Source organism: Carcharodon carcharias, chromosome 2 (genome assembly GCF_017639515.1).
Source record: "Carcharodon carcharias isolate sCarCar2 chromosome 2, sCarCar2.pri, whole genome shotgun sequence".
In the NCBI taxonomy this organism is placed as follows: domain Eukaryota; kingdom Metazoa; phylum Chordata; class Chondrichthyes; order Lamniformes; family Lamnidae; genus Carcharodon; species Carcharodon carcharias.
Genome location: NC_054468.1, coordinates 125,072,472 through 125,098,591, shown reverse-complemented (window position 1 = coordinate 125,098,591; position 26,120 = coordinate 125,072,472). Strand labels below are relative to the sequence as shown.

Genomic DNA, 26,120 nt, shown 5'->3' with positions numbered 1-26,120 from the left:
TTGCTCCGCACTGAATTCATCTCCCGCCTATCCACCCATTCTACCAAATTGTCTATGCCCTTTTGAAGTTCTACTCTGCCCTCCTCGCAGTTCACAATGCTTCCAAGTTTTGCATCATCCACAACTTTTGAAATTGTTCCCTGTACGCCAAAGTTTAGATCATTAATATATATAAGGAAAATCAAAGGTCCCAGTACTGACCCCTGGGAAACTTCACTACAAACCTTCCTCTAGCCTGAAAAACGTCCATTAACCATTACTCTGTTTCTTGTCACTCAGCCAATTTTGTATCCATATTGCAACTTTCTATTCCTTTATCTGTTTAAATTATTAGCTAATTGATTAATTATATAAGGTTGGACAGAAATGGCAGGGTTGGTAGTGTGCAGTGACCACAGCATATGGGAATCTGTGGAGTGCACTGCTATCCCAGGCAATCATATGTGCAGAAGGTGTCTGTAGCTTAGGTAACTTTGGCTCTGAGTTGCTGAGCTACAGTCTGAGTTGCTGACATTGTGGGACAGAGTTACCTGGAGGCAGTCACTCCCCTTAGGTTGGACAGAACCTTAGAGTTTGTCAGTGTCAAGGACAGAAGGATGTAACTGCGAGTCAGGCAAGTAAGGGGAGCCAGCATGTCGTGATAGAGGAGCCTCAGCCCCTAACTTTGTCCAACAGGTATGAGGTGCTTGCTACCTGTGTGGATGAGGAGGAGGGCTGCAAGGTGGCTGAGCAGACTGACCATGGCACCATGGTGAAAGATGCCATTCAAGTGGGGGGAGCGAAGAGGAATGTGGTAGTGATAGGAGACAGTATAGTCAGGGGGTAGATACTGTTCTCTACAGTAGAGAGTGTGAATCCAGGCAGCTGTGTTGCCTGTCAGTGCCAGGGTTTGGGATATCTGCTCAGGGCTAGAGGAAGACTTGCAATGGGAGGGGGAGAATCCAGTTGTCATGGTCCATATAGGTACCAGCGACGTGGGTGAGACTAGGAAAGAGGATCTACATAGAGAATATGAGGAGCTAGGCAGTAAATTAAAAAGCAGAACCTCAGGAGGCAATAGTCTCTGTATTATTACCTGAGTCATGTGCAAATTGGTGTAGGTTAAATAAGATTAGAGAGATGAATGCAAGGCTCAAAGATTGGTGTAGGAGAAATGGGTTTCGAATCATGGGGCACTATTGCGGAAAGTAGGAGCGGTACCATTGGAATGGTCTACACTTGAACTGTGCTGAGGCTAGTGTTCTAGTGAGTCATATAATTAGGGAAGTAGAGAAGGCTTTAAACTAACTAGAGAGGGGAAGGGATCAGGGAGGGGAAGATTGAGTAAATTAAAGGAAAATGACAAAGCAATAGATTAAGGTCACAATAAAGGAAATGGTAATCAGAGTATTGTAGGAACGGACAGTAATTGCAAACTTAAGGGCAAAATTTTTAGCTCGGCGGGCGGCACCCGACCCGCTCTAGCATGAAATGATGCGTGTTGATGTCGGGCAAGTGTCTCAACATCAACGCACCGTTGCGCGATAGTTCAGTCGGCAGGCGCACGTCTGAGTCGGCAGCACACCCGTCGACAATTAAAAGGCCAGTTAAGGCCATTAAAGAATCAATTAAGTTAATTTTTTTGCTTCCCATCCAACATTACGGTTGGCAGGCAGGTGAAAAGGCCAAGCAGCCTTTGCATTTTTTTGGAAACATCATCCATGGGTGGGATGAGGTTTCTAAAAATAAATCAAAAAAAAAGTTTTAAAACTTAAGTAATAACATGTCTCTGCTCAGACAGAGTCACATGAGCGGAACATGTTTTATTAAATTTTTCAACTTTTTAAAAAAAAAACTCATCTCCCTGAGGCAGCTCTGTGCCTCAGGGAGATTGAAAGTGCACTCGCCCCTGGCTCCGCCCGCTTGTGTTTCACACTGGGTGGGCCTTAATTGGCCCACCAGCATGAAATTGCCTTCAGGCCTTGATCGCGGGCAGAAGTCAGCTTCTAGACTGCCCCTGCCGAGCCCTGGGCTAAATTCTGCCTCAAGAGTGTGTCAACAGATAGGGCCAGAGTTTACAAAAACGGTTAAAAAAAACTGAATTAAGGGCTTTGTATCTAAATGCCTGCAGCATTCGCAATAAAATAGGTGAATTGTCAGCTCACATAGAAATTCAAATGTATGACCTGATAGCCATTACAGAGAGCTGGCTGTAAGAAAACCAAAGCTGGGACCCGAATATTCAAGAGTATGTAACATTCAGAAAGGATAGGAAGCTGGGAAAAGGTGGTGGGGTAGCTCTATTAATTAAAGATGACAAAAGTACATTAGTGAGAGATGACTTCAGTTCTGAAGATCAAAACGTAGAATTTGTTTGGGTGCAACTAAGAAACAACAAGGGGCAGAAAACATTGGTGGGTGTTGTTTATAGGCTACCAAACAGCGGTGGTAATGTAAATCACAGCATAAATCAGGAAATTTGAGGTGCTTGTAACAAGGGTAATACAGTAATCATGGGGGATTTCAATTTACGTATCGACTGGGCAAACCTAATTAATTATAATGTTGTGGAGGACAAATTCTTGGAGTGTATGCAAGATGGTTTTCTCGAGCAGTACACTGAGGAATCAACTAGGAAAAGGGCTATTTTAGATCTAGTACAATGGAAAAGGACTAATTAATAATCTTGTTATAAAGGAGCCTTTAGGAAAGAGTGACTATAATGGCATAGAATTTTACATTAAGTTTGAAAGTGATGTAGTTAAATCAGAGACTAGGGTCTTAAGATTAAACAAAGGAAACAATGAAGCTATGAATGGCAAATTGGCTATGGTAGATTGGGAAGCTATGTCGAAAGCTATGATGGTAGGCAAATGTAACCCACTATTTAAGGAAGGAGGGAGAGAGAAAACAGGGAACTACATACTCGTTAACCTGACATCAGTACGAGGGAAAATGCTAGAATCTATAATAAAAGATGTAATAATAGGACACTTAGAAATTAATGTCAGGATTGGGCAGAGTCGACATGATTTGAAGTTTAACAAGCCTGTTGAAGTTTAACAAGCCCGTTGGAAGTTTTTTGAGGATGTAACTAGCAGAGTAGATAAGGGGAACTGGTGGATGTGGTATATTTAGATTTTCAGAAAACTTTTGATAGAGTCCGACACAAGAGGTTAGTAAACAAAATTAGGGCACATGGGATTGAGGGTAATATACTGGCATAGATTGAGAACTGGTTAAGAGCAGAAAACAGAGTAGGAATAAATGGGTCATTTTCAGGTCGGCAGACTGTGACTAGTGGGGTACCATAAGGATCAATGCTTGGGCCCACAATCTATAATCAATGATTTGGATGTGGGGATTAAATGTAATATTTCCAAGTTTGCGGATGACACAAAACTGAGCGGAAGTGTGAGTTGTGAGGAGGATGCAAAGATGCTTCAAGGGGATTTGGAGAAGATAAGCGATTGGTCAAAAATTGGCAGATGGAATAAAATAAGGAGAAATGTAAGGTTATCTGCTTTAGTAGGAAAAACAGTAAGAGAAAGTGTTTCTTAAATGGTGAGAGACTGGGATGTGTTGGACTTCAAAGGGACTTGGGTGTCCTTGTTCATGAGTCACTGAAAGTTAACATGTAGGTACAACAAGCAATTAAGGCAAATTGTGTTGGCCTCTATTACAAGGGGATTGAGTATAGGAGTAAAGATGTCTTACTGCAATTATTACTGCTTTGATGAGACCACAGCTGAAGTACTGTGTGCAGTTTTGGTCTCCTTGCTTTAGGAAAGATATACTTGCCATAGAGGGAGTGCAACGGAGGTTTACCAAATTAATTCCTGGGGTGGAAGGATTGTCCTCTGAGGAAAGATTAAATCGACTGAGCCTTTATTCTCTGGAGTTCAGAAGAATGAGAGGTGATCTCATTCAAACATACCAATTCTTAGGGCTCGACAGGATATATGCAGGGAGGATGTTTCCCTTTGCTGAGGGGTTTAGACTAGGGGACACAGTCTCAGAATAAGGGACAGGCCATTTAGGACTGAGATGAGGAGGAATTTCTTCAGGGGGTGGTGAATCTTTTGAATTCTCTTCCCGCAGAGGGTTGGCGAGGCTAAGTCATGGAGTATGTTCAAGACTGAGATCGATAGATTTCTACTTATTCAAAACATCCAGGGATATGGGGATAGTGCAGGAAATGATGTTGAAGTAAACATCAAGCCATGATCTCACCGAATGGCAGAGTGGGCTCGAAGAGCTGAATGACCTACTTGTGCTCCGATTTCTTATGATGCGAAGTATTCATTTAATACCTCAGCCATGTCACCCACCTCCATGCATAAATCCCCTTTTTGGTCCCCAATCGACCTGACTTCTTCTTTTACTACCCTTTCACTATTTATACGCCTAGAAAAGACTTTGGGATTCCGTTTTATGTTAGCTGCCAGTCTCTTTTCTTTGTTTCTCTGAAATGCTTTCTCACCCTCTGAATCTTCTGTATTCAGCCTGCTTTTCAATTGTTTTTTCTACCTGGCATCTGTTATAAGCACCCTTTTTCTTTTTTATCTTAATTTCTACCTCCTTTTCCATCCAGGAAGCTCTGGTTTGTTTGCCCTACCTTTCCCTTTTTAAGGAATATACCTTGACTGTGCCCAAACCATCTCTTCTTCGAAGGTAGCCTGTCATTCAGCTACCATTTCTCCTGCCAATTTAGCCCAGATACGTTCTTACCCCATTGAAGTTGACTTTCCCCCAGTTAATTATTCGTATTCTGGATTGCTCATTGCCCCTTCCCATAATCATCCTAAACCTTTTGATACAATAATCACTGTCCCCTGGATGTTCTCCCACTGACACTTGGGGGAGAATTTACTCCCCGTCGGACAGGCCGATCGCCACCTGCGATCAGCTGTGTGCTGCCATTTTACGTGGGCGGGCCAATTAAGGCCCGCCCAGCGTGACGTACGCCCAGCAGCGCTCAGTGTTACCTGTGCAGGCAGGGGGAGGAGGGAGAGTCGGGGGCTGCCTCAGGGAGATTAATTTCAAAATGAGAATTTTAAATAAATAAGGTAAAAGATCACTTACACATGTCCCCTCATATGAGAGCGTCACATGAACTGGGACATTTTTTTGAAATGTTCAAAGAATATTTATTAATGTAATAAACCCTTCATGAAACCTCATCCCGCCCGCACATCCTTAATTGGTTTATTAATGGCCTTACAGGACTTTGACCAGTTTGGTGGGCGCACAGCTGAATCTGGTGCCGACTTCACCTGGAGTACTGTGTACAGTTTTGGCCTCCATGTGAAGATGGATGTTATTATTTTAATATTTTTGGGGATATGGTGGTATTCTGTAAAGGAGTCTGTGTCTGTGTGTGTCCATGATTAATTAAACTGGGGGGAAGGTTAGTAAAGACAGCTTGTCTGTGGGAACTGAGAGATGAAAGGTAAAGGCACTAGATGCATGCATTTGTAATGAGAGGCTTTGGTGAAGTTGAAATTACAAGTAATTAAGTTGGGTTTTAAAATTTGCATTCGGTGATAGGTAAGGACTTGACTTTTCAGCTGCTAAATTTCAAAGGTGTTTAAGGGACCTCTACAGCTTACAAATATTTCATAAGTAAACAAGGGAAAGTTATTTGACCTGAAAGTGGAGACAATAGGAAGACATGAAAGATTTTTATATTTTGGAAAAGTTGACTTCAGAGAGGTGCTTAAGACAATGGAGCCTAGGATGAAAAGAAAAAAAAAATATTTAAGGAGAGAGAATTAGTTGAGTTGAGGTGGCTGTGCGGCGGAGATGTCCTGATACCTGTTCTGTGCTGAGAAAAGTTGCATATTTGAAGTAGCCATTCAATTTCAAGCCAGAAAAGTCTTTGGTTTCAGAAAGCAGTCTGTTTCTGAACTTTCTTCAGATTTCCACAGCGGAGTGGAAGAAAGTAAGAAGTCATGTAATATACTTTATTAACATAGCAGCAGTTTTTGCCTTGGGTAATATTACTGGATTTTTAATGGTTAAAAATCTATAAGGGAGCTGTTGCCAAGTAGTTTACTTGTGTGTTCTAACCAAGTGGGGGGAATGTTTTGTAAGACTGTTTCAACTGTATAATTTTAATCCTGTGTGTTTAAGTTCTTTTTTCTTCCAGTTAATAAATCTTTTAGTTTTAAAATCCTAAAAACATTACTAGGGTTCTATGCTTCTGGGATCAGTAATCTTACCCTCGTTTTTAATATACAAAACAAAAAAAGTTATGATCAGTAAAACAAGTTTCTCTCTGCGATTTGGCTTGCTCAGCGAACAACATCGGCTGCAGTAATAACGTTACTTAAGCAAGGATACATTTGCATTGGATGCAGATCAGGGAAGGTTCACTAGGCTGACTCCTGGGGTGAAAAGGTTGTCTTACGAGGAAAAGTTGAGCAGGTTGGGCCTGCTCATTGGAGTTTAGAAGAATGAGAGGTGATCGCATTGAGATATTAGATTCAGAGGGAACTTGACAGGGTAGAAAAACAGTTAACCTTTCCAGTTCGTATGGCTATTCTTCAGACGGACTCGAAACGTTAACTCTGTTTCTCTCTTCGCAGGTGCTGCCAGACCTACTGAGTTTTTCCAGAATTTTCTATTTTTATTTCAGATTTCCAGCATCCGCATTATTTTACTAATATTTCAGGAAAGACTGGATGCAGGGACGATGTTTCCCCTGGCTGGGGTGGGGGGGGCGGGTGGGGGGGGGGGGCATCTTTAACAAGGGATCCGAGTCTTAGGATATGGGGTAGGCCATTTACGACTGAGTTGAGGAGAAAGTTCTTCACTCAGAGGGTGGTAAAACTGTAGAATTCTATACCACAGAAGGCTGTAGGGGCCAAGTAATAGAATATACTTAAGAAGGATATAGATAGATAGGGGTATGGGGAGAGTGTGGGAGTATGGCATTGAGATAGAGGATCAGCCATGATCTTATTGAATGGCGGGGCAGGCTCACAGGGCCGAATGGCCTGCTCCTACTCTTTTTTCTACGTCTCTATGAGAGTCGCGGATTTAAAAAATAACAACTGCAAAGATAGAGCGAGAGTTCCAGGGAGAATTGGAGCTTTGAAAGAAACCAGCACGAGGACAGAGCGAAAGTTAACATTTTATTGTGTTTATTTAAATTCCGATTTCAGTGTAGTAAATAAATAATGAAAGGCATGTCAGGGCTGCTCATACCCATCAAGTGCACATCCTGTACCATGTGAAGACTCCAGGATGCAACCCTTGTCCCGGACAACTTCATGTGCAAAAAGTGCCACCAAATGCAAAATCTCAAGTGTCGTATCTTGGAACTTGAAGAGCAGCTGGTGTCATTGAGGAGCATTCGTGAGGATGAGAGCATTCGCGAAGATGAGAGCTACGTGAATAGCACGCTTCAGGATGTAGTCATTCTGCAGTTTAAGAAAGAGCAGGCAGAGAGGGACTGGGTGGCCATCAGGCAGACAGTGCAGCAGACCCCCCGAGGACATCCCACTTTCTAACAGGTATTCAGTTCTGAGTACCAATGGGGGAGAGTGTTCCTCTGGAGAGAGCAGCGAGAATCATGACCAGAGCACCATGGGTGGCTCAGCTATGCAGGGAGGTAGGAGAAAAGGCAGGAGAGTAATAGTGGTAGGGGATTCTATAGTTAAGGAAACAGACAGATGTTTCTGTGGTCTCAGACGTCATTCCAGGATGGTATGTTGCCTCCCTGGTGCAAGGGTCATTGGTATCACTGAGTGGTTTCAGAGCATTCTGGAGGGTGAGGGTGCACAGCCAGAGGTCGTGGTTCACGTTGGTACCAGCAATATAGATGGAAAAAGAGGATGAGGTCTTGCAGGCTGAGTTCAGGGAGTTAGGAAAGACATTAGCAAACAGGACCTCAAAGGTAATCTCCGGATTACTTCCAGAGCCACGTGCTAGTGAGTATGGAAATAGAAGAATGCACCAGATGAAAGTGTGGTTGGAGAGATGATGCAAGAGGGAGGGCTTCAGATTTCTGGGGCATTGGGACCGATTCTGGGAAAGGTGGGATCTGTACAAGCAGACGGTCTACACCTGAATAGGACCAGGATGAATGTCCTCGCACAGAGATTAGCTAGTGATAATATTTCTGCAATAGTACTGAAGACTTGAGCTCCAGAGCTTGCCGCGCCCCTAGCTAAGCTGTTCCAGTGCAGCTACAACACTGATATCTACCCAGCTATGTGGAAAATTGCCGAGGTATGTCCTGTACACAAAAAACATGGACAAATCCAACCCGGCCAATTATCATCCAATCAGTCTACTCTCGATCATCAGTAAAGTATTGGAAGGGGTCATCAACAGTGCTATCAAGCTGCACTTGCTTAGCAATAACCTGCTCACTGATGCCCAGTTTGAGTTCCGCCAGGGCCACTCAGCTCCTGACCTCGTTACAGCCTTGGTTCAAACATGGACAAAAGAGCTGAACTCCAGAGGTGAGGTGAGAGTGACTGCCCTTGACATCAAGGCAGCATTTGACAGAGTGTGGCATCAAGGAGCCTTAGCAAAACTGGAATCGATGAGAATCAGGGGGAAAACTCTCCAGTGGTTGGAGTCATATCTAGCACAAAGGAAGATGGCTGTGGTTGTTGGAGGTCAGTCATCTCAGCTCCAGGACATCACTGCAGGAGTTCCTCAGGGTAGTGACCTTCCTTCCATCATAAGGTCAGAAGTAGGGATGTTCGCTGTCGATGCACAAAGTTCATCACCATTCACGACTCCTCAAATACTGAAGCAGTCCATGCCCAAATGCAGCAAGACCTGGACAATACGCAGGCTTGTGCTACAAGTGGCAAGAAACATTCACGCCACACAAGTGTCAGGCAATCTCCAATAAGAGAGAATCCAACCATCATCCCTTGGTGTTCAATGGCATTACCATCACTGAAACCCCACTATCCACAACCGGGGGTTACCATTGACCAGAAACTGAACTGGACTAGCCATATAAATACTATTGCTACAAGAGCAGATCAGAGGCCAGGAACCATGCGACAAGTAACTCACCTCCTGACTCCCCAAAGTCTGTCCAGCATCTACAATGCACAAGTCAGGAGTGTGATGGAATACTCCCTGCTTGCCTGGAAGAGTGCAGCACCCATAACACTCAAGAAACCTGACACTGTCAAGGACAAAGTAGCCTGCTTGACTGGCACCACATCCACATTCACTCCCTCCACCACTGACACACAGTAGCAGCAGTGTGTACCATCTAAAAAATGCAATGCAGGAATTCGCCAAGGCTCCTTAGACAGCACCTTCCATACCCACGACCACTACCACCTAGAAGGACAAGGGCAGCAGACACATGGGAACACCATCACCTAGAAGTTCCCTTCCAAGTCACTCACCATCCTGACTTGGAAATATATCGCTGTTCCTTCACCATTGCTGGGTCAAAATTCTGGAACTCCCTTCCTAACAGCACTGTAGGTGTACCTACACCACATGGACTGCAGCGGTACAAGGTGGCAGGTCACCACTATCTTCTGAAGAGCAATTAGGGATGGGCAATAAATGCTAGCCCAACCAGCGAAGCCCACATCCCATGAATGATTAAAAAAAACTCAAGAGAGCTTTTTTAGCCAGCACGGAACAAGCCCAACAAGAGGGAGTGCAATTCTAGATTTAGTCTTAGGAAATGAAGCTGGGCAAGTGGATGAAGGTAACAATGGGTAACCATTTTGGAGATAGATTGGGGAAAGACAAATTTTAAGAAGCTGAGGGGTGATCTAGCAAATGTGAACTGGTTCCGCTTCTTGGAGGGAAATCAGGGACATACCAGTGGGAGGCATTCAAAGGCGAGATTCTACGGGCATAGTATAGACACATCCGCACAAAACAAAAGGGCGGTACTGCTAAATCTAGAGCCCACTGGTTAACTAGAAGTATACAAGGTAAGATAAACCAAAAAAAGGCAAACTTATGACAGTCACAAAAAAAACTTAATCCTGTAGAAAGCCTAGAGGACTATAGAAAGCACAGGGGTGAAGTAAAACAGGTAATTGGAAAAGCAAAGAAAGGATATGAAAAAATATTTGCAGGTAAAATCAAAGAAAACCCAAAGATGTTTCACCAGTACATTGAGAACAACAGAATAACTAAGGAAAGGGTAGAGCCTATCAGAGGTGTATATGGTAACTTGTGCGCTGATGAAGATGATGTGGGCAGGGTTCTCAATGAGTACTTTGTCTCTGGCGTCACTAAGAAGAGGGATGATGCAGATATTCTAATTAAAGAGGAGTATGAAATGTTAAATACAATAAGCATAGTGAGAGAGGATGTACTAGACATCCTTGAACGTGAATAAGTCACCAGGACCAGATGGATTGTATCCCAGGTTGTTAAAGGAAGCCTTAAAGGAAGCTCTGAGGGTCATTTTCCAATCCTCACTCGATACAGGTGAGGTACCAGAGGATTGGAGATCTGCGAACATTGTGTCTTTATTTAAAAAGGGTGCGAGGGATAGACCAAATAATTATAGGCCGGTCAGTCTGACTTCTGTGGTGGGCAAATTATTAGAATCAAATCTGAGACAGGATAAACTGTCATTTAGAAAAGGAACAGGTTAATTAGGGATAGTCAGTATTGTTTTGTTAGGAGAAGGTCATGTCTTACTAATTTAATTGAATTTTTTGAGGAAGTAACAAGGAGGATTGATGACGGTAGTGCAGTGGATGTTGTCTACATGGATCTTAGTAAGGCATTTGACAAGGTCCCACATGACAGACTGGTCAGAAAAATAAAAGCCCGTTGGTTACAGGGTAATGTGATGAGTTGGATTCAAAATTGGCTCAGCGATAGGAACAAAGGGTAATGGTTGATAGATGTTTTTACAAATGGAAAATGGTTTCCAGTGGCAATTCCAATGGGCTGTTTTGGATTCCTGGCTATTCGCTGAATTCTTTTTTAATTCATTTACAGGATGTGGGTGTCACTGGCTAAGCAGGCATTTATTGCCCATCCCTAGTTGCCCTTGGGAAGGTGGTGGTGAGCTGCCGCCTTGAACCACTGCCATCCATGTGGTGTAGGTACACCCATTACGCTGTTAGGAAGAAAGTTCCAGTATTTTGACCCAGTGAGTGAAGGAACGGCAGTATATTTCCAAGTCAGGATGGTAAGTGGCTTGGAGGGGAACTTCCAGGTGGTGGTGTTCCCATCTATCTGCTACCCTTGTCTTTCTAGGTGGTAGTGGTCATGGGTTTGGAAGGTGCTGCCTAAGGAGCCTTGGTGAATTTCTGCAGTGCATCTTGTAGATGGTGCACACTGCTGCTACTGTGCATCGGTGGTGGAGGGGGTGAATGTTTGTGGAAGGGGTGACATGATTGGGAAATTTGCAGATGACACAAAAATTGGTCATGTAGTTGATAGTGAAGAGGGTAGCTGTTGTCTCCAGAATAATATCAGTGGCTTGGGTGAGTGAGAGGAAAAGTGGCAAATGGAATTCAATCTGGAAAAGTGAGAGGTAATGCATTTGGGGAGGGCAAACATAGCTAGGGAATACACAATAAATGGGAGGATATTGGGAGGGGTAGGGGAAGTATGAGACCTTGGTGTGCATGGCCACAGGTCCCTAAAGGTGGCAGGACTGGTGGATAAGGTGGCAAAGAAAGCATATGGAATGCTTTCCTTTATTGGACAAGGTATAGAATACAAAAGCAGGGATGTAATGATGGAACTGTATAAAATGTTGGTTCGGCTGCAGTTGGAATCTTGTGTACTGTTTCTGGTCATCACATTTACAGGAAGGACATAATTGCTGTGGCGAGAGTGCAGAGGATATTTACAAGAATGTTGCCAGGGCTTGAAAATTGCAGCTCTGAGGAAAGATTGGATAGGCTGGGGTTGTTCTCCTTGGAACTCAGGAGGCTGACGGGTGTATAAGATTATGAGGGGCCTATATAGACTAGACAGGAAGTCTAGTCTGTTTCCCTTAGCAGAGAGATCAATTATCAGGCAGCACAGGTTTAGGGTGATTGGTGTAAGGATTACAGGGGACATGAGGAAAAACCTCTTCACCCAGAGGGTGGTGGGTGTTTGGAATTCACCGCCTAGTTTGATGGTGGAGACAGAAACCCTCAATTTATTTAAAAGGCACCTGGATCTGCACCTAAAGCGCTGTGTTCTACAGGGTTACAGACCAGGTGCTGGAAGGTGGAGTTAAAATGGGCTGCTAGTTTTTTAAAATTTTTTCTTTTTTTGCCTGGCACACGTGAGGGGCTGAATAGCCTCTTTCTGTGGGTAACTTTTCTACGGTTCTAATACTCTCCACTTGCCTGGATGAGTGCAGCTCCAACATCACTCAAGAAGCTTGATACCATCCAGGACAAAGCAGCCCATTTGATTGGCACCCCATCCACCACCTTAAACATTCACTCCCTCCATCACAGATGCACAATGACAGCAGTGTGTTACATACACAAGATGTGGCTGTAGCAAGACATCAAGCCTCCTTCAACAGTAGCTTCGAAACCACGGTCTCTACCACCTAGAAAGTCAAGGGCAGCAGATGCATGGGAATACCATTACCTGCAAGTTGCTTTCCAAGCAACACATTATCCTGATTTGGAACTATATCACTGGGTCAAAATCCTGGAACTCCTTTCCAACAGCACTGTGGGTGTATTTACACCACATGGATTGCAGCGGTTCAAGAAGGTGGCTCACCACTACCTTCTCAAGGGCAATTAAGGATGAGCAACAAATGCTGGCCCAGCTAGTATTGCTCATATCCCATGAAAAATTTAAAAAGCATCAGCATTTCCCCATCTTTTGTCAAAACAGACATAGTATTCATTAAGAACCATGTCTAAAGCTTCCGCCTCCATATACAGGTTAACATTTTGGTCTCTTAAACAGCCCTTCTCTTTCCTTAGTTATCCTCTTACTCTTTATTTATAAAACATCTTTGAGATTACCTTGATTTTACTTGTCAATACTTTTTCAAACCCTCTCTTTGTTTTCCTAATTTTCTTTTTAATTTCACCCCTGTACATTCTATGCTCCCCTAGGCGGTGGCTAGAGTTTGTAGTGTGAACTGAAGGCAATGGCTTATGTCTTCCCAATATTTAACTGAAGGAAATTTCTGCATTATCTTTTTGAAAACCTCTATTAAATCTCCTCTTAAGCTTCTCTGCTACAGTGAAAATAGCCCCAGCAACACGTATCTCCTCTTAACTCTGGTTTCTCTTGCCAGCACCATTCTGATGAATCTACTGCCTGGTTTTAATGCCCTTTCTACAAAGAGATGGTCAAAACTGCACACAGTACTCATTTACGATCGAACAATATTTTGTAGAAATGTAGTACTAGTTGTATTGATGTCCTATTTATAAAATCCAAAAGGATGTCACAAACTCTGAATTAGGAGAAGGGGTAGGCCACTCAGCCCTTCAAACCCGCTCTGCCATTCAATAAGATCATGGCTGATTTGATTGTAACCTCAACTTCACATTCCTGCCTACCCCTGACAACCTTTCAACCCTTTGTTTATAAAGAATCTATCTACCTCTGCCTTAAAGATATTCAAGGATCCTCAACCACTTTTCGAGGAAGAGAATTCCAAAGTCTCACAACCCTCTGAGAGGAAAGGTTTTTCCTTATCTCTGTCCTAAAAGGGCAATCACTCATTTTGAAACAGTGACCCCAAGTTCTAGATTCTCCCAGAAGAGGAATCATCCTTTCCACATCCACCCAGTCAAATACCCTCAGGATGTTATGGGTCATAACTTCCAACAAGTGTGGAAAAGAAATGGCCCTCAGGAAATATAAGAAATAAATACACACTTAACTGCCCTTGAAAATTACGCTGACACTTCCAACCACAGGAGCTGCTCAGGGCCAGTATCAAAAGACTCCTTGCAGGCCCCAGCAAAATGCAGTTCCAGCGGATTCAAGGAGGCCATGCCCCCTTTTTTACAACTCTTGCTGCCATAAAGCAGGTAAGTTTAAAGGGCCCAGTGAAAGTGACCGGGCAGGGAGAAGGTAAGTGTCTAAGGTAAATGGATGGGATTTGGGGGGTGGGGTGGATCAGAGGGTGGGAGAGTCTGAGGTTGGGGGGGGTTGGAGGTTGGGGGGAGTCCCATGGGGGTTGGTCTTTGTGCTTACAATAGTTACCCAGAAATTAAAAGCAGTTTTCATTCTTTAAACTTTTTCCAGGTAACGATTGGTGTAACCCCGACAGAACCATCCGACGTTTACAATTTAAATCACATTTTCGGATGATTCCCAGAGAAGGGCAATTGTTCAGAGTAAGTTAGCGCTTCTGGGCGATTGCCATGCAAACCCTTACCTGGGAATCCCAAACAGGGATTCTTTACGCGTCTTTACGGTACCTCCCAAATCCAATGCCAGGGAGCTCAGAAGTTATAGCCTTATATGTTTCAATCAAGTCACCTCTTACTCTTCTAAGCTCCAGCGGATACAAGCCTAGCCTGTCCAGCCTTTCCTCATTAGGCAATCCGTTCATTCCAGATGTTAATCTAGTAAACCTTCTCTGACTGCTTCTAATGCATTTACATCTTTCTTTTAATAGGGTGACCAATACTGTACATAGTACTCCAGGTGTGGTCGCACCAATGCCCTGTATAACTGAGGCATAACCTCCATAACTTTCGTAATCAATTCCCCTTGCAATAAATGATAACATTCTAATAGCATTGCTAATTACTTGCTGCAACTGCATACTAACCTTTTGTGGTTCATGCACTAGGACACCCAGATCCCTCTGCATCTTAAGAGCTCTGCAATCTCTCACCGTTTAGATAACATGCCTCTTTTTTACTCATTCTGCCAAAATGGACATCCTCACAATTTCCCACATTATACTCCATTTGCCAGAACTGTGCCCACTCACCTAACTTATCTATATCCTTTTGTAGCCTCCTTATGTCCTCTTCACAACTTACTTTCCTACCTATCTTTGCATCATCAGCAAATTTAGCAACCATACCATCGGTCCATTCATTAAAACCATTTATATGAGGTTCCAGCACTGATCCCTATAGCACACCACTCATCACATCCTGCCAACCAGAAAATGAGCCATTTATGCCTACTCTGTTTCCTGATAGCTAGCTAATCTTCTATCCATGCCAATATATTATCCCCAACACCAAGAGCTTCTATTTTCTGCAATAACCTTTAATAAGGCACCGTAACAAATACTTCTGACAATCTAAGTACAGTTCATCCACCGGTTCCCCTTTATCCACAGCACATGTTACTTCTTCAAAGAACTTCAATAAATTGGTTAAACATGATTTCCCTTGCACAAAACAATGCTGACTCTGTCTGATTACTTTGAATTTATCTAAGTGCCATGTTATAATGTCTTTAATAATAGCTTCTAATATTTTCCTTACAGTAGATGTTAAGCTAACTGGCCTACAGTTTCCTGCTTTCTGTCTCTTTCCCTTTTTGAATACAGGAGTTACATTAGCTTTTTTTTAATCGAATGGAACCTTCCTCGAATCTAGTGAATTTTGGAAAATTAAAACCAATGCTTCAACTATCTCACTAGTTACTTTTAAGGTCTAGGATAAAATCAATCAGGACCCTGGGTCTTGTCAATGCTCAGTTCCAACAATTTCCTAAATACCACTTCCCTGGTGATTGTAATTTTTTTTTGAGTTCCTCCCTCCCTTACAATTCCTGTTTTACAGCTATTACTGCGATGTTACTTGTATCCTCTATAGTGAAAACCGACGCAAAAGACCTACTCAATTCATCTGCCTTCTCCTTATTTGCCGTTAGTAACTCCCCAAACTCAGTTTCTATAGGATCAATGCTCAATTTGTTAATTCTTTTTTTAAAATATATATTGAAACACTTACCATTTACCTTTACATTTCTAGCTAGCTTTCTCTCATACGCTAATTTTTTCCCTCCTTATTAATCTTTTGGTCATTCTTTGCTGTCCTTTATATTCTGTCCAATCTTCTGACCTGCCTCCCATCTTTGCACAATTATATGTTTTTTCTTTAAGTTTGATACTATCTTTAACTTTTTTAGTTAAGCATGGATGGTTGATACTCCCCTTGGAAATTTTCTTTTTCGTTGGAATGTATCTATTCTGAAATATCCCCTTAAATGTCTGCCACTGCATCTGTATTGACTGATCCCTTAACCTAAATTGTCAGTTCACTTTTACTAAATCTGCTTTCATGCCCTTGTAACTGTCCTAATTTAAGCTTAAAATACTAGCCTTAGACTCACTCTTCTCTTCCTCAAACTGAATGTAAAATTGAATCAAATTTCTTAAGTCATCCCTCTCTATTGTGCTAATGTCATTTTTAATTAAAAGAGTCACCCTTCCAGCTTATCCAAATTTCCTGCCCTTCCTAAAAGTCACATACCTTCAATACTCAGGTCTCAATCTATGCCATCCTGCAGTGATGGGTGGAATTTTCTGTGCCCATAGGTGTCAGGCGTCATGGTGGGCATGAGTGGACAATATGGCGGGAAGCCAAAGAATTGGTTTCATGACGTCGTGAAACCAGTTTGCAATTGTCGGCTCTGCCCATCAATGGTAGGCCACCTTTTCTGCCGCTGGACGTCGGGAACTACATTTTAATACATCTGCATATCATTACCAGCACGTCAAATTTACTGCCCACATCGGTGGGAAAACACACTGGTGCAGAACACATCTTGATGAGTGTGACGTGCATAAATCAGGACTTTCAGTAAGAGCCTTGCTCACATCACGGACATCCGAGGAACAGAAGTTGCTGGAGCCTTACAGGGTGGGGGAGGGGGCTGGTGTTGGAAAATGAGGTTTAACTGGGAGAGGAAGGTATACTGGGGGTGGGGAGTTGGGGGGTGGGGCTGAAGGTGGGAGAGGGGAAACAAAGGTGTCGGAAGTGGTGAGGTCGGGGGATGGGGGTATGGGGGAGGAGCATGTAACGGGGGATATAGGTTTAAGCGGGGAGGAAGGCATGAGAGGAGGATTTCAAAGGTGGGAAGGAGTCTGGGGGGAGGCAGGAATTCACAGGAGGAAGGAGTCCAGGAGAAGAAGGAATAAGGGTGGCGGAGAATGTCCCGGTGAACGTGCAAGGGAGGGGTCTGTGGAGTCGATGACTGCCTCCTGGGGAGTGAAATGAGGGTGGGTATGGTAGGAGGGAATGGTGAGAATGAGAGGGGGCAGAATGAGCCGGTAGGGTGAGGGTGCGACAGTAGCTGTAGATGAGTGGTTGGTGAACACTCATAGATAGACATGGACCCTGGTGGTGGGAAGGAGGAGGCCGGGGAGGTCATTGGGGATGGGGGTGGGATTCACGGGAAGGCACATGCACCTGGACATCCCAGAAATTAAAGGGTTCTGACTGCTAGATGATGGTGGGGAGGTGGAAGGTGATGCCAGGAGTGTAAACAGTGATGGGGGGGTAAGGACGTGGGTGGCTGGGGGAGGGGAAAGTACAAGGGTGCTAAAGACATACTTTACCACTGTTATTTTGCAAAATCAAAAATCAAAGGAGTCTCATGCTGAGTGGGAACAAGTGCTGCTTGGGAGTGTGATCAGTGGGTGGGTGGAGATGCCGCTCAGCTCAGATGGACAACTGAAAGAGAACCCCAGCAGGCAGCATTGAAAATGTTCAGGACAATGAGATGAGTGTGATGGGGGCAAGGATCCACATGCATGGGAAAGGGCTTGCATGAGGCTCCAGAAGGACCTGCCACACATACATTCTCCCTCCAGAATCACTGGTAGGCCAGCTGTGTGCAGCTGAACTGCTGGTGGAGTGGAGGTGAGGGGGTGCAGGGGGAGGACTCGCAATGCCTGTAAATGAAGCTGAAAGAAACCATTACACATAATTCAGTAGAAGTGAATATGTTTTCAGATTATAAAGTGACAAAATGTGTTCACCCATGCAACCACCTGTGATCAGAATGTCTTAACTTTTCAAGGCCTACCACTTATAAATGCTGCCCTGATATCTGCAGCAGGGGTGGGGACAGCCTGTGCAATGGTTGGCCCTGTTGCCTCTGATGACTTCATCATGGGTTCTCTGGAGAGCCGAGGCCTTGAGGGCCCCAGCTTGCTTTGGCTGTCCTCCTATGGGCCAGTTGCTTCCTCCGCGATAACAGAGGATGAGGTTGAGGGGCCACAAGCAAGGGAGACTCGGGGGGAGAGGACAACCTCAGATTCCTCAGTGGATGATCCAGGGGTGTCCAGCTGTCGCTCCTCCTCCATTTGGGTGCCTGAGGGTTCCGGCCAGACCCCTTGAGGGGAGGGAGGCGGTGGCGTAGTGGTATTGTCACTGGATTGGTAATCCAGAGACCCAGGGTAATGTTCATAATTCAGTGGAAGTGAATATGTCCTGGGTTAGAATCCTACCACAGCAGATGGTGGAATTTGAATTCAATAAATATCTGGAATTAAAAGTCTAACGATGACCATGAACCATTGTTGATTGTCATAAAAAACGCATCTGGTTCACTAATGTCCTTTAGGGAAGGGAATCTGCTGTCCTCACCTGGTCTGCATGTGACTCCAGACCCACAGAAATGCCTCTGAACAAGGGCAATTAGGGATGGGCAATAAATACTGGCCTAGCCAACGACGCTCACATCACATGAATGAATTAAAAGGAGCACCTGGAGGGATGTCAAGGTGCCCACTTTCCTCTCACGTAACCACTGTAGGAACTCAGCACAGCTAGACACCAGAGGGTCTCCATGGCATCCTCCATCCTTCCCATGGAGACCTCCTTTCACACAGATGTGGGCACCACTTCAGTAGAGAGCAGGCGGATGCACGCCTCCCACTCGTGTGCCACTGTTGAGGGTTTCCAACAGCTCTGCGTGATGTTCCCCCGCCTTCTGCTGACTCTCCATGAGGAGTTGGAAAGCCAAATCCAGAGGCTCGGCATCTGACTCGAATCTCACAGATGCCTGTTCCCAGCAGTTCTCTGAGTGCCGGAGAGCTCGGCTGAACCTGCCTTCTCCTGCTGCAGACATGTGTCCATGCAGTGACCATCAGATTGTGAACCCGAACCTGCTCTAGGTTCGAGATCCAAGTCCCACCGAGGTGTGTGTCCCTGTGCTGGTGCAGGGTGGGGGTAAGCGTGATGACGGGTCTTCCAGGCTGCTTATTTCCAGCTTTTCCATGAAGGAGGTGTCCCCTTGGCTGGAGCTGAGGACCTAGATGGAGCTGAGGGACTGGCAGGCTAAGAGTATTGGTCGCTAGGCAGAGCTCCCAGTGAAGCAAAGTAGAGATGATTAGTACATGGCAGCACAGTTAAAAGGAGAGTGAGCACTCACAGTTGCATTGGGAGAGTGATAAAGTGGTGCAGGATCCTCATGTGGGTGTTTGCCGCTGACCCCATCATCGCCACAGGCATGGTAAACAGTCAGCATGATGGCATGCTCCTCAAAGTGAGTGAGGGGCCTAACGTCCCCCTCTGCTCCCCGGTCTGGGACCTCTCCCTGCTGATGTAAGCCAGCTTCTCCTACTTGAAAACAGATGGAGAGAGTGTGAGCAGGGCACATGACACTGTGTAGAATGTTTGTGTGGTGAGCAGAGCCATGAACGGGATGAGGATTGAACTCCAGAGGATATGAGCCGGATGGAGATATGAGAGAGAGTTGGGAGTTGTGAGAAGAATTAATTACCCTGGCAGAACAGAGGAGATCATTCATCCGTTTTCTGCACTGGGTGGCTGCTCTTTTTTGCAGGACATTGACACAGACCACTGCTGCCACCGCCTCCTATGCATGACTGGTGACCTTGTTTGCTGGCCTTCACCCAGAGCGGGGGTAGAGGACATCACGGCAGGCCTCCACAGTATCCAAAAGGCATTCCAGGGATGTGTCACTGAATCAGGGGGCTGCAGTCATCCTGCCTTTCAGGGCCATGTCTTCTGTGCAGCAGTCCTGAGCTGGAAGCACCGTGAGATGTGTGTACAGCTACACTTTAAATATGGCACCCAGCTTGAGGAGGTGGTGAGGTGAATGGTGACGGGCAAATCGGAGGCCGCCCATTAGTGAAACAGCAAGTTTCCCAGGAATGCGTGATTAATGAGGCGGGATTGGGGTGATATTGCATGAAAAGCTGCCATTGCGGCAAGCAGGTAAAATGTCCTTTTTTCCACCCGCTACTGAACTTAGTGCAAATCTGAGACGATTTCACCCCATGTCTCTGCAATGGCTATTAGATCCTACTTACTTATCTCTATTGGCACTATCAGTTCATCTGTTGTTTTTCAGAATACTACGTGCATTCAGATACAGAGCCTTAAGTTTTGTCCTTTCATTATTTTTGTAACCTCTAGCCTTATCTGTTGGTTTGCTCTTAGACATGTATTCTCTCTCCCTTTCTGTCATGGTCTGTTTATCATTTCCCACATTAATACCTTCCTTTCTTACCTTGTCTCTACTCGATGATATACCATACCTACTCACATTTGATCCCTAGCCCCCATTATTTTGTTTAAAACCCTTTCTACTTCCCCAGTTCTGCGATTTGCAAGAACACTCGTCCTAGCATGGTTCAGGTGTAGACTATCCCAACAGTACAGCCCCCACTTTTCCCAGTACTGGTACCAGTGCCCCACGAACGGGAACCCACTTCTCCCATGCCGGATTTTGAACCACGCATTAATCTCTCTAATTTTATTTGCCCTATGCCAATTTGTACATGTCTCAGATAATAATCTAGAGATTATTACCTTTGAGGTTCTGCTTCTTAATTTGGTACCTAGCTCCTCATACTGACTATGCAGAACATCCTTCCTTGTTCTACCTATGTCGTTGATACCTACATAGACCATGACAACGGGATAACCCCCCCTCCAAGTTCCTCTCCAGCGCTGAGCAGATGTCCTGAACCCTGGCACTGGGCAGGCAACACAGCCCTTTGGGCTCTCGCTGTTTGCTACAGAAAACAGTGTCAATATTCCTCACTATACTGCCCCTTACTACCACTACATTCCTGTTTGCTCCTCCCTCTTGAACACCTTCCTGTACCATGGTGCCATGGCCAGCCTGCTCATCCAGCTTGCAGATCTCGCTTTCGTCCAAGCAGCTTGTAAGCACCTCAATTGCAATTGCAAAGTCTGGGGCTCCTCCATTACTGTCTGTGCAGTCTCTTTACCTGCCCTCAATCATGGTCACATCCCCTGTCCCTCACCACTGACCAAAACAGGTGACCCTAGTCTAAGAGGTGTCTCCAGACACCTTGTCCAAAGGTCTTTTAGAACAAAGTGTTCAGGTCATAGTCATAGATTCATAGAGGTTTACAGCACAGAAAAAGGCCCTTCAGCCCATAGAGTCTGCGCCAGTCAAACAAGTACCTAACTATTCTTATCCCATTTTCCAGCACTAGGCCCAAAGCCTTGTATGCCATGGCATCGCAAGTGCACATCCAAATACTTCTTAAATGTTATGAGGGTTTTTGCCTCTACCACCCTTTCAGGCAGTGAGTTTCAGATTCCAACACCCTATAGGTGAAAAGCTTCTTCTTCACATCCCCTCTAAATCTCCTGCCCCTTACCTTAATTCTATGTCCCCTGGTTATCGATCCCTCCAAAAAGGGGAAAAGTTCCTTCCTGTCTACCCTATCTATGCCCCTCATAATTTTATACACCTCAATCATGTCTTCCCTCAATCTCCTCTGCTCCAGGGAAAATAACTCCAGTCTATCCAATCTCTCCTCATAACTAAAACTTTCCAGCCCAGGCAACATCCTAGTAAATCTCCTCTGCACTCTCTCTAGTGCAATCACATCCTTCCTATAACGTGGATTCCAGAACTACACACAATACTCTAGCTGTAGCCTAACCAGCATTTTATACAGTTTCAGCATAACCTCCCCACTCTTATATTCAATGCCTCGGCTAATAAAGGCAAGTATCCCATATGCCTTCTTAACCACCTGTCCCGCTACCTTAAGGGATCAGTGGGCATGCACGCCAAGGTCCCTCTGATCCTCGGTACTTCCCAGGGTCCCACCATTCATCGCGTATTCCCGTGCCTTATTTGTCCTGCCCAAGTGCATTACCTCACACTTATCCGAATTAAATTCCATTTGCCACTGATCAGCCCATCTGACCAGCCCATCTATATCCTCCTGTAATCCAAGGCTATCCTCCTCATTATTTACCACCCCACCAATTTTCGTGTCATCCGCGAACTGACTGATCAACCCTCCTACATTCAAGTCTAAATCGTTTATATATACCGCAAACAGCAAGGGACCCAACACTGATCCCTGTGGAACCCCACTGGACACAGGCATTCAGTCCCAAAAACAACCCTCAACCATCACACTCTGCTTCCTGCCACTTAGCCAATTCTGGATCCAATTTGCCAAATTGCCTTGGATCCCATTGGCTCTTACCTTCGTTATCAGTCTCCCATGCGGGGCCTTATCAAAAGCCTTGCTAAAGTCCAGGTAGACCATGGTATTTCTCCCTCTCTTTTATGTAGTGCAGTGTATTAAGTTCGGCTTCCAGATCAATAATCCTAATCCAGAATTCCTCTAGCTGCTTACCCTTTCTGCAGACGTGTTTGTCATGGATCGCCTTGTCAACCAAACGCCCCCACGTTCCACAGCTGCAACATAACACCTGTCCTGCCATTGTTACTTATGTTATTTAGTTAACTTAATTTAATTACTTTCTTAATTAACTTAGCATAATTCCTATGTATACCACATCTCTTTCCCCCATGCACCAAATTCTCATGTGAACTTAATTCGCTACTCATTCGGTCGCCGTCTCACTTCAGCGTAATCTCCTGTCTCCTCGCATGCCCCTTACTAATCAAACTGTTTCAAATTTCAGGGAATTATGTATTTAAATCTCCTAGATCTCTCTGTTGAGCCACACCATTTAGTTGCTTTCCAGAGGTAGTTAACTACACACTTAGACAAATTAAGTTGCATCTGCCATCTGTCTGCCCATTCCACTCATTTATTTATGGCTTGCTTAAGTGAATTATTGTGTTGCCCCTCATTCTCATAATTGAATAGCCAACTGAAATCTACTGTGCAGGTCACACTTGAGGAATAGGCACTTGGGTGAAATATTAGAAGTTAGCTTGCGTTTCTGGCAATTCCCAGCATGAGTCAGAAAACTGAAGGACTTAAGAAAAGCTGTTGCTCCTGAATCTTGTGCTGTAAATTTAGGGGCACAAAAGACTGCATTGGGAATGACACCAAGTTCATCCACCTCTGGCACTCAATAAGCACCGCCAGATGCCTTTATTATACTTAAGTGTTGGTAATTTCATAGGGGTACTACGGTATAGAAACATTTTATCCATGCATTTTACTTTTAAAGGTTACTGTATCTGAATCCCCAAGTCTCTCACAGTGATTTATCCACACAGATTAGAACAATTATATAAGGAATATATATTACTCACCGGAGTGCAATACTCCACCATTGGGTAATGCAACTTGTGTCCCTTTGCTGTGCGCCCTGAAAAGAAACAGCTTTGGCAGATGTCATAGTTGAAGTGTTTGAGGCTGCGGTACCTGGGGAGGAAGAGCAGGGCGAAAAAGAAATGTCAAGCAAGTTTTGTATGAAATTCAATTCTTCTCCACAATTAGGTGATTAAAGGGTTTTTGACTTTATTTTCTCTTCCATCTTCTATTTTAGTTTAGATCTTCCTATCTATTGAAGGGGGAAAAAGTTAAATGGTTAAATTACACAAGTTTGTATTTCAAAAAAACTGAAAATTGTAGGGAGGACAAACAGATGCAAAGAGGTCCACAATTTTGATGTCCTTGTAAAGGTGAATTTGAATAGTGGACTGCAGTGGTTGTAACGTGTGAGATTGTAAAGAAGGTAACAAATGAGCAGGATGTTACATTTTGGGCTCAGGAAGAAGGGAAGTTCTACAGGTAGAGAAGAAAAGAGTGCAATCAAATAAAATGTAATGATGTAGCCACTGCACAAAGGATGGAGGTTATGTTCACCAAGGGTGCACAAATTAAAGAAACTTGATCAATGCAGAGTGGAATTATCAACATATGAGTGCCTAGAATTGGATATAGAATGGAGGTCATTAATATGATGAAACGGAGCAGCAGAGAGAACAGAAACTTGGAAATTCCTGACTTTATGGCAAACTCCAAGAATGAGCTGTTAGTTAAAGCACAAATAGATATATGAAGGGAAAATAGTCATGAATAGGGTTTTGTTGGAAGCCCACATCAAAAAGAACAGAGTCTGTTCAAATCTTTGGAGATGTCCAAGGCAATGTCAAACAATGCACCAAACCGTTTAAGAGGAGAAATCTGCATGTAAACAGCATGGGCAACAAGATCACAGGAACTTCACTGTCAATTACAGGCCAGGCCACAATTTTCAAGGCAGTAGATAAACTGAGATAGAACTGCAGCTTTCTTAATCCAATACAAATATAATTTGTACAAATGTAATTTGGCAGTTAAAGGGATGAGAGGAATCACTTTTCTGAGCCACACATTGAACATGCACAGACAGATGGTGCATTGGGAATAAGAAAGATTGAAGAGATGGTAGAACAAAGAGATATATTTGGAGGCACAGATCTTGAATAGATGGGAATCCAGCAGTACCAGACTGGCCTCAAGAGACTGCAGGAGCCAACATACTTGACAATGATAAAACTGATGTCAGTCATAATGAAACAACAGAGGGAGGCTTTTTTCCAAGACCATCAAGCTTCGAATTATAGGAGAAAAGTTAATCAAAAAGGTGCAAATTCCCTTAAGGAAATCCTCTCCAAAATCTGGAATTTAGTTGGGTGAGAATAATGGACAAGAAGCCTTGTCGATCATCTTGCAACACCATGTGGAACCACTTTCATAGAATGTGTACCTTCTGATTGAAGGACTGATAAAAGCCCTTTTGTACATTTTCAATAATTACAAACTAGAGAGGCAGACAGAAGCCCAGTCACAACTTGGTTTTAATCCAGAGCGGCTGTGCTCGATGGGTCTGGGAACAAAATGTCAAACCTGCAGTACTTACCTCTCCCAAAAATTAAGATGCAGATTACTTCTATGACCCATGAATTTCTTGGGACTTTTAATTACTTCTGTTGCATTATTTGCTGAATTTAGAAGTTTCTAAATTCTCTCCCAATATCACTTAATTCCTGCTAGGTTGCATGTCTTACCTGAAGCCTACGATCGGACACTCTTTGCAGATGTTACACTTTGCCTGATGTTTTGCAGTTTCAGCAGCTGCCACACGGTGCAGAACAGGCAGCCAGACCATGGACTGAGGCTCCAGTCTCATCCACTCTACAAACCGTTTAGCATCAATCTCTGGTCTGTTCTGGCCCTGGGGAAAAATGAAAGACCAGTTGCATCAACATTTAGGCAAAGTTTATTGTCTGCTATCCTCAATGATTTACTATCTAATACATTCATATTGGGCTTTCAAACATTGTTTTTACTGGATTGGTATAATTAAAATGTTTAAGTATTAACTATTTTATACAGATGTTAGCCTTGGATTAGTGGTGGCACACTTGGCCTCTGGAACTGAAGGTTGCAGGTTCAATCCAAAACATGAGCAGAGAATCTAGAGTACCACACTACCAGAGGAACAGTCATGAGGGAGTGCTACACTTTGGAAAGGTAGTCCTGAGGGAATGCTGCACTGTTGGAGGGGCAATACTGAAGGAGTGCTGCATTGTTGCAGGTGTCCTCTCAGATATTAAACCAAGAATAGATCCCCTTTTCAGATGAGACATTAAGGATCCTACTGTTCCTGAAAAATAGCAAGCAGTGTCCTCTGAGTGTTCATGCCAACATTTTGCCCTCAACCAACAACATTCAGGGAAAAAAAACAGATTTACCAGTCAATTATTTAGTTGTTAGCTATGGGATGATGATGCACACATATTGGCTACTGCATTTGCTGAGTTAGATCAATGTATTTCAAAAAGTAATTTTATGTGAAGGGGAAGATGTTTCTCAGAGAAGCTCTTACGTAAATATGTTTAAGCCATAACCCACTTTTCCAATGATGTAGAGCTGAATAAATCTGTTAATGTATAAACGTAGAGATAGACTGCACTTAAATAATTGACACAAAGACACGAAGGCAGCCGACTGGAGGTGCAGTAAAAGGAGGGGTCGACTGACAATGTGATTCAGGTAA

At 44.0% G+C, this 26,120-nt stretch overlaps 1 protein-coding gene across 8 annotated transcripts in view; it reads right to left on the bottom strand.

Annotated features, from left to right (window-relative positions):
* The window catches only part of utrn (utrophin), a 664,110-nt gene that overhangs the window by 70,472 nt on the left and 567,518 nt on the right, over positions 1-26,120 (bottom strand). For all 8 annotated transcript variants that reach the window (XM_041182782.1, XM_041182783.1, XM_041182789.1 and 5 more), the window contains 2 exons: positions 25,129-25,295; positions 23,386-23,497 (listed from right to left, as the gene is read on the bottom strand). In XM_041182782.1, the coding sequence (XP_041038716.1) occupies positions 23,386-23,497; positions 25,129-25,295 (279 nt within the window). The remainder of the gene's footprint in view (positions 1-23,385; positions 23,498-25,128; positions 25,296-26,120) is intronic.